At 32.8% G+C, this 9,103-nt stretch overlaps 1 protein-coding gene across 1 annotated transcript; it reads right to left on the bottom strand.

Annotated features, from left to right (window-relative positions):
• Positions 1-492: 492 nt before the first annotated feature.
• Positions 493-1,101, bottom strand: LOC122512020 (zinc finger protein 143-like). Its single transcript, XM_043627625.1, has one exon. The coding sequence runs from the start codon at positions 1,099-1,101 to the stop codon at positions 493-495; it is 609 nt and encodes a 202-aa protein (XP_043483560.1).
• Between the last annotated feature and the right edge of the window lie 8,002 nt (positions 1,102-9,103).

Here is a 9,103-nt window from a genome sequence, read left to right as displayed (position 1 = left end):
ATCCACAGGCCTGAATTTCCTCTGTCGATCGTCAAAGTCAAATGTCCTAGCCAATCTCTCGGCGTGGATTTTAAGAAATCCCCTCACAATCACTGATGGTACTGTGATTGGCCTGTACTTTTCAGGCACATCCTCAAACCCCCTCTTTGGAATGAAGATCGTTCGCGACGCATGCAGGCATTGTGTTGACTCCCCACATTTCTTCCTCATGAATATATAAATCCGGTTTAGAATCGGAAGCCTGTGTAAGTACATCCTTCCAGAAGGTATCAATGCACCTCTTCCGATTCTTAACCTAAATAACCTGAGTCTCTGCATATTTACGCCGACGATCCTCTCTTCGAGATAATTCTTGCCTATTGCGAACAAGCACTTCCCTCAATAGACGCCAAGCTCCCGGACAGATGGAGTTGAGATATAGGCTCAATCTCGCAAGCGAGGTATCCTTGAAAACTACCGCTGCATCGTTCCCAATGCGATACAGCTCGCGAATCATTCATACATCATTTTCCATGGTGAGTGTCTTCGATCACCACCATACCCCTTCTCTTCACTCATGTCTTCCACCATCCTTTTATGACCCGTACACCTTCTTCGTCCTTTAATAGCCTCCAAGATCCTATGCGGAAATTCCGCTTGCAACACTGCATTTATGAACCCCGCTCTTCCGTCTCGCTCCCACCTGACCAAAAACTCAGCCTCCCTTCTCGCAAACATTCTGGATTCCTCCACCGTCCATCTCTCCTTCACACGCCTGAAGTTAACTCGTTCGTCCATGTTCTCCGGATGTCGATGGCGTATATGCTGTCCGAGGCCAATCCGCGTTGGAAACCTTAACCCACAACCCATAATTTCACAAGGAAATTCTTCAGGTGCGACAGGAATCTCCAACGCGTGCGTCCGCATATGAAGCTTCAGCCCTCCTCGTGACCGATATGCCTTATCGCATCCTTCAAACTCGCAGGGGAATCTTTCGGGAATAGAATCATCAATAGTTGGGTTTGGCGGATCAGTGGACCCACCATTTGAGTTATCCGAGGCTCTTGTATTTACTGGTCCAACTATTATTATAGTGCTACGGTGGGGCGGAAGCACAAACATGGCACTTCACCGACTCCTTTTCCCCCTTACGAGGAGCTTTGGCACCTAGTAGACATCCACTAGGCGGAGAAACCCAACTCATATCTTGGAGAGCAGAAAAAAAATTATATATAATATATAATGACTGAATCCATTTCAAATCAGGCAGGTCGACTAACTTCAAGTTATAGATTTAGCTGTCGCTAAAATATGTTATTTTACATGAAAAATAAAGAGACACGTATTTTCTTATTTTTCAAAAAAGATAAATTTAAAGAAGTTACGCACATTTGAATTTTGAGTGGTAAAACTCGAATGAATAGTGAAAAAAAAATTTTTTTGCTTGCATTTTTTTTCTTTTCAGTATAATTTAATTTTCTTTCTTGAGTCTTGTAGATGGTCTTGTCCTCTTCAAAATGCAGTTTGAAATTTGAAAAAATATTTTAAATTATAAAAATAGGGGATGATTTTCTGAAAATAAATAAGATCAATTTTCTCAAAAACACCACCTTTTTTTCTATTCAAATTTTTACTACAAGTTCTTAAAATAATTATGAACATTTCCTATGAATTTCAAGCGGGCTAAAACATTCTGGCAATCAGGAGAATTTTTTTTGAAATATTTATTTTCGCAAATTTTTAAATTGTTAACTTGCATTTTTAAAAACAAATGAATCACTATAACATTGTTGAAGTGAACGTTAACAATTTGAAAATTTGTGAAAATAAACATTTCAAAAAAAAATTCTCCTGATTGCCAAAATGGTTTAGCCCGCTTGAAATTCATAGGAAATGTTCATAATTATTTTAAGAACTTGTAGAAAAAGGATAGAAAAAAGGTGGTGTTTTTGAGAAAATTGATCTTATTTATTTTCAGAAAATCATTCCCTATTATTATAATTTTAAATATTTTTTCAAATTTCAAACTAGATTTTGAAGAGAACAAGACCATCTACAAGACTCAAGAAAGAAAATTAAATTATACTGAAAAGAAAAAAAATGACAAGCAAAACAATTTTTTTCACTATTCATTCGAGTTTTACCACTCAAAGTTCAAATGTGCGTAACTTCTTTAAATTTATCTTTTTTGAAAAATAAACAAAAATACGTGTCTCTTTATTTTTCACTAGCAGAGCTACGCGTGCTAAAGCGCGCGCGATATTTTTGTTTCTGTCTTATGATACTCAAGACCTTATTTTATTGTGTGTATATAAAAATGTGAATAAGACCTTATGATCCGTTTTTTTCTTCTTCTGAAATATTGGAAAAAGATTACAATTTTTTTTGAAGAATTAAAAAAACATAAAACACGAAAACCAAAATAGTTATTTATGATACAAGTGCGTAAAATCGTTGATTATACGAGTGTGACGTTTGCAGCTCGAGCCGAAAGCGAGTGCTGCAAGTCACACAAGTATAATCTGATTTACGCACGAGTGCCATACAACATTTTTTGCAACACTAAAAACAACTAAACTTGCAGCAATATTGCCAATATTACTGTAACTTTAGGTGTAGTGGGGAACTGTTAAATGAAGTTTTCTAGAAGCTAAAATAAAAAAATGTGATTGTAAATTGTTAATTAAAAGCATTATTTCATTGTCTCTCATCAAACAGTCGCACAAATGCGTAAAGTAACCTTTTTACGCACTGAAAATCACTTTACACACCGCTATAAAAAGAAGAACTTTACAACTTTCTGTGTGTAAAATTCAATTTTACAGGTTAGTGTTGCAAAAATTAAATTTAACACACTGAGCTATATTGTAAAATGTTTATAAAACGTTAAGGCAATTACAGATTTTCTCAAGATAATAGAAAGGTTTTTTCGCAAAAAGAATTAACATTACCAATTTGTTGAACTTTGTACCACTGTTAGATAAAAGTTTTTAAAAAATGTAGTTAAATTTTTTAGACCTGTGGGTACTTGTGAAAAAAGTTATAAGCGTCTTTGTTTTTAACTTTTAACATTAAGTTTTGTGGGAATTGAGTACATTTTCAAACATATTTACTCACCACAAAATACTTAACATTAGGAAATTAATAAAACATTTTTTAATAGGAGACAGATATATAATGGTTAAATATCTGTTAAAAAAGTGTCATTTGGTACCTGTGAGAGTTGCAATAAATTAATTTGTAAAACAATTTCATGTTTTATACAGTCTATTGAACAGCTTTTTAAACATGTGGAAACATTGCACACAATTGTCTACTCAAAACTAAATGTAAACAAGTCATACCAAGCATTTGCAACACGACTAAAGAAATACTGTGTTGCCAGAGGTTTTGTCATAATATAAGTCGAGGTATAAGCCGTCCATAAACCACGAGGACAATTTTTTATTAATTTTTGACCCTCCCCCATCCAATATGGAACACAAATTTTTACTTTATGCAATTGACCTTAATTTTGTTACTCGGTGGTTTTTAGGGACGCTGATTACGAATTTGATGTAAGTTTTCATAAATTTAAAGTGGTGTATTCAATATGGCAGAATTTTCTTTTAAATTTATGCAATTTAGCTGTAAATGTCATAGGAGCGCTAACTGACAATTATTTTAGCACTTGCGTCGATTTACGACCAGCGAGCGTGTATAGAATTTTTTTTAATTTCTCTTTCCCCTATTATATTAGTCATTTGAAATTTTGAAAACAAACATCGTATTCGTAATCAGCGACCCTAAAAACCACCGAGTGACAAAATTAAGATTAATTGCATAAAGTAAACATTCTGTTCCATATTAGATCCGCCATTTTGATTTATGGGAAACTAAAATCGAATTCGTAATCAGCAACCACAAAAATTCCCGAGTGACAAAATTAAGGTCAATTGCATAAATTTTAAAAAGATTTGTTCTATATATTAAATCCGCTATCTTGAATTTCTTAAAAATAACATTAAATTAGTAATCAGCGACCCCAAAGGCCTTCGAGTAGGAAAACTTAGGCGAATTTAATTACATTTTGGTATTTTGGAAAATAGTGACCACCCCTTTCAAAGGTTCCTTCATATTTTAGGTCATATTTGGTCCGCCTTCTTTAAATTTTACATTCTAATTTACTTTTTTTAAAAGTATACAATTTTTGTGCCTCTATGGATGAGAATTGAATATTATTCACGCACGTTTAACTCCTTAGCAGTGTAGTCAAAATAAAGTTTTCGTACCACAACTATGCTAAATTTTTTTATTTTTTTTAATACCAGATGTTATATTTTATGTTTTTGGGGTTACTGAATTCAAATATTTGGATGGGTAAATGGGTAAAAAAATAACCAAACTTGAGAAAATGAAATTTCTTTTTTGTTTTTAAAATTAAAACCGCTATATTTAATTTTTGTTTTAAACGAAATTCTTTTTTTTACACCGGAATCGAAGAGAGCACACTCAATACCTATAAAAAACATAATTGCGGTATAAAATATAATCCGTTTTATTCATAAAAGTATAGGTTGAATTTGCGCAAAGAATTTTCTTATTTCAGACGTTAATGGGTTAAAAATTAAAATAATATTATAATATTTGGGGAGAGTGGGACAAACCATCCAGATGTCAATATATCCGAAATGGCGAGATTGTCAAAACTGTTATTTAGAAATTCAAAACAACCATGTGCAGTATACCTTATTTTTAAACTAACATTTATTCTCAAAATGAGCGTATGGGGCAAACAGCAATAATTTCAATAAGTTAAAATTTGACTGGTTGCCTTCTTAAATTATTCTCTTCATGTAAATAGTAAGTTTTTCTATAATTATTGAAATACCAGACTTTCTGTCTTGGTCGATAAGGCTTGCAATGCAGATATCAAATTTTCTTGCACTTTCTTCTTTTCTGGACGTTTCGAGGAATCATGGCTACTTTTTTCGTAATTCGATGGCGTTGTCGCAAAGGATTCAATTGGTGCACTAATATCTTTATATAAAAAAAGTTTGCAATCTTATAATCGAGTCAGTCGAAATATAAAATAAGTGAAGTAAAAAGAGTTGTAAAAATGAAAAGGTTTTCTTATTTTAAGTAAATTAAAATTTTCTTCACTTTTATTAAATTCTTATTTCCCTAAAAATTCATGTCAGGAAACATGTTTTTTTTATAATTTTCTCATTACCAGGAATTTGCGGTTTTCATTAATTTATCGATAATTTAACTGTTAGATTTCAATGGTTCTTTAGAAAAATAAAAAAAAAGCCCATTTTTTTGTTCATTTCCAAAAAAATCCTTATTTTAAAAATGGAGGTGTAATTGAACCGCCGGATCGTAGAAGGGCATATAGCCCATTTGAATTACATTGGCTATATGCCCTTCTACGATCCGGCGGTTCAATTGTGTAATTGTCGAAATGAAAATTTGAATATTGCATCAATTTTTTCATAATAAAGACTGTCAAAAAATTTTAAATAAGATTAATATCTATTCTTTTTCTTTAAATGACACAATAAAATTGTACCTAATCATTAATCTTGTAAAAATATTATATTAACCCCTTAACTTCCGGCTGAAAAACACTAAATGTGCTCAGAATGCCAAGAATAAAAAATCGTCTAATTTGGCTGAAACTTGTTACTCAGGGGTTTTCGGGGTCGCTGATTACGAATCTGATGTCGGTATTTCAGAATTCAAAATGGCGGATCCAATATGGCGGACGGATTTTTAAAAATTGATCCAATTTACCTGAAATTTTTCACTCAGGGGGTTTTCGAGTTCGCTGATTACGAATATGATGTCAGTTTTTCAAAATTCAAAATGGAGGGTCCATTAAGTCGGATATTTCTTTTTTTAATTTTGGATTTTCTTGAAAATTATCACTCGGGGGTTTTCGGGGTTGCTGATGACAAAGGATGTCTGTTTTTAAAAATTCAAAATGTCGGTTCCAATATCGCGGACATTTTTAAAAAAAAATTTGTTTTTATCATAAAAGCAGAACAAATTTTACAAATGCCGGTTTCATAGAACAGCTATAAAAACAGTGCAAAAATTGAAATTCCATTGAAATGTCCTAACGCATTACACCTTTCCAATGAGTTCATGGGTGAAGTGGATCTCTACGGTATGCCATATTGGATCCGCAATTTTGAATATTGAAAAACACACATCGGATTCGTCATCAGCGACCCCGAAAATCCTCGAATGATAATTTTCAGCAAATCCAAATTTTTTTTAAAAAAGGTCTGACATATTGGATCCGCCATTTTGGATTTTGAAAAATCATCATCATATTCGTAATCAGCGACCCCGACAACCCCCGAGTAACAAATTTCAGGTAAATTGGATCAATTTTTAAAAAAGTGATCCGCCATATTGGATCCGCCATTTTGAATTTTGAAAAACCGACATCATATTCGTAATCAGCGACCTCGAAAACCCCCGAGTAACAAATTTCAGGTAAATTGGATCAATTTTTAAAAAAGTCATCCTCCATATTGGATCCGCCATTTTGAATTTTGAAAAACCATCATCATATTCGTAATCAGCGACCCCGAAAACTTCCGAGTAATAGATTTCAGTCGATTTTAGACATATTTAAAAAAATGCATTGTATTTTCCATGGCAAAGATTTTGAAAAATTTGCTAAAAGTGTTGTTTTTAAAAATTTATATCATTTTATAATTCATTGAATTTAAAAACAGAAACGTGCGTCGAATTCTGCATAGCGTTGACTTTTTAGAAATCATTTTATTTTTAATCTTCAGTCATTTTCGACTTTTTTACATCAATTTTTATCATGGCAAAGATTGTCAGCTTTCCGGCAGTCAGAGCAAAGTCCGAAATGGCAAAGATCTTTGCCAACGGCAGTCCAGGGGTAACAGGGTATAAAGGCACGAGTCGAGTTCGAAGGCTCCCCGAGACTTCCACTCGTGTCACAAAAATCATCGTGAACAAATTGGCTGCCTTTATTCCCATATTACTTACGATATTTTTTATTTCTAATGCACAAAAGTGTCGATTTCAGATAGCAGACGACAGTGAGTAAAAGTCATTCACCTGTTCGACTTGTATGAAAATGGCGGCCGTTTTCTCCCAAGGGCAAAAATAACGCATGGGATCAGCTGTTATGTTTGCCTCTTGGGAGAAAATGGACGCCATTTTCATATGGTCGAACAAATGAGTGACTTTACTCCCTGTCGTCAGCTATCTAAAAGCGCTATTTTTGTGCATGATAATCTAAGTGATAAATTAAATCTTTCTTAGCTCCTGTCTGCTTTATAATTATTTATAAATATTCTCTGGTTGTTCAAAAATGAAAAATAATTATAAATAACCACTTGCACATCACCCTCAAAGTCAAATAGCCATCCTTGACGATAATAGTTTTTGTGAATATTTAAAAAAAAACTATAGATTCTAAATGCATCTAAATTATAAAAAAATGTTTCTAAGTGACACAAATATGGATAATAATGTTAAACACCCCCCTTGGAACCCACCCTTATTTCATAATTATTCTTACATACTGTCAATAGTTTTGAACAATTAAAAAAATAATTTTTCTGTATCCCTTTGCCGAAAGTACTGTCTTCCCGGTCTGATTTGGCTCCGGGAATAGCGACTTTTGTGGCCGGCTTGACAGACCCAACGAGCGCTCTGATTGGTTACAAAAATTTCAACACACGTACATGTTAGCATAGAAACCACACAGACACATTAGTTACAGAGCTCACGTTTTGAAAACAACTGACAGTCATCAAAATAATGCATGAAATTTCTTATTTTCTTTTATTATTTTTTAATTATTAAATATTTATTTGTAAAAGAAAATTTCTTGTTTACTATTTTTTAAATTTTACTTCCAATTATTTTTTACTTATAATTTTTTTTTCATGCCCGCCCCGACCAGCTAAGTCTCGGCTTCGCCTCGACTTTGCAAAAGTCGGGCGGGCAACTTATTGAGCTATTTTATTATTCAAACAATAATTATTTAACGTACTTTCGGCTGGGGATACAGAAAAATTGTATACGACACACGGCCAGAAATTTGGATACCCTAGCGGGCGTGATATATAAAGCCTCGGCTTCGCCTCGGCCTTATATATCACGCCGGCCAGGAAATCCAACTTTCTGGCCTAGTATCGTAATATACTATTATGATGACTAGGTAATAATAGTAAATGTAAACTACCCTTTAAAAACAACCTTAAGCTCAAATAACCACCCCTTGTTGATAAAAGTTTGTGTAAATGATAAAAAAAATTTATAGCCTCCAAATGCTTCTAAATTATAAAAAAAATGTTTTTAAGTGACACAGATATGGATAATAATTACCCCGGGTAATCAGCGACCCCGAAAACCCCCGAGTAACAATTTTTAAACGAATCTGATGAATTTTCAATTTATCGTCCTCCATATTGGATCCGCCATTTTGAATTTTTGAAAAATAACATCGGATTCGTAAACAGCGATCCCGAAAACCTCCGAGTAACAAATTTTAGTCGAATTTGGTAGATTTTTAAATTGTTTCTTTTTTTGGGTAGTTTTCATTAATTCATTTTACCCTGAGGTAAAATTTTATTATTAATTTTTTTTTACAAAGTTTGACAATATTTTAAAACATATATTACTTTGAAAGCCGAAAGATAAATTTTTTCTGGAATTTATACCTTTTTTAAATTTTTGTCATATTTTGCGTTTTTTGAAGGGGTGTATTTCATAAAGGGTAGTATTTTGGAAAATGGCATTCATGTGTAGTTGTTACTCTCGCTCACCCCTTCAAAATGAGACCTTAGCGGAGTTGATCCGTTAAGTTTTAAGAAAGTTATGATTTTTTGAAGTAGGTGGTACGTATGTATACCACTGTCCATTAAAGGGTTAAGACATAATTAAATTTTTGAAATATATAATAAAAACCGCTGCCAAGTTGTACATTTTTATAATTTTGGTGTTCATTTCATGAACACTTTGCTTCCTCATAGAAATAATAATAATTGAAATATAAGAATTACTTTTTATAAAAGGGTTAAAAATTATTAAATCTTGGTCTAAAAAATGTGTTTTTATATATTCTTTAAGATGGTAATAATAGTTT

This window comes from Leptopilina heterotoma, unplaced genomic scaffold (assembly GCF_015476425.1).
Source record: "Leptopilina heterotoma isolate Lh14 unplaced genomic scaffold, ASM1547642v1 Lhet_92, whole genome shotgun sequence".
Classification (NCBI taxonomy): Eukaryota; Metazoa; Arthropoda; class Insecta; order Hymenoptera; family Figitidae; genus Leptopilina; species Leptopilina heterotoma.
The sequence above is the reverse complement of the archived record's forward strand: the minus strand, read 5'-3'. Positions and strand labels throughout refer to the sequence as shown.

Coding starts and splice junctions, on each gene's coding strand:
- LOC122512020 (XM_043627625.1), bottom strand. CDS start 1,101: ATGTTTGTGCTTCCGCCCCACCGTAGCACTATAATAATAGTTGGACCA.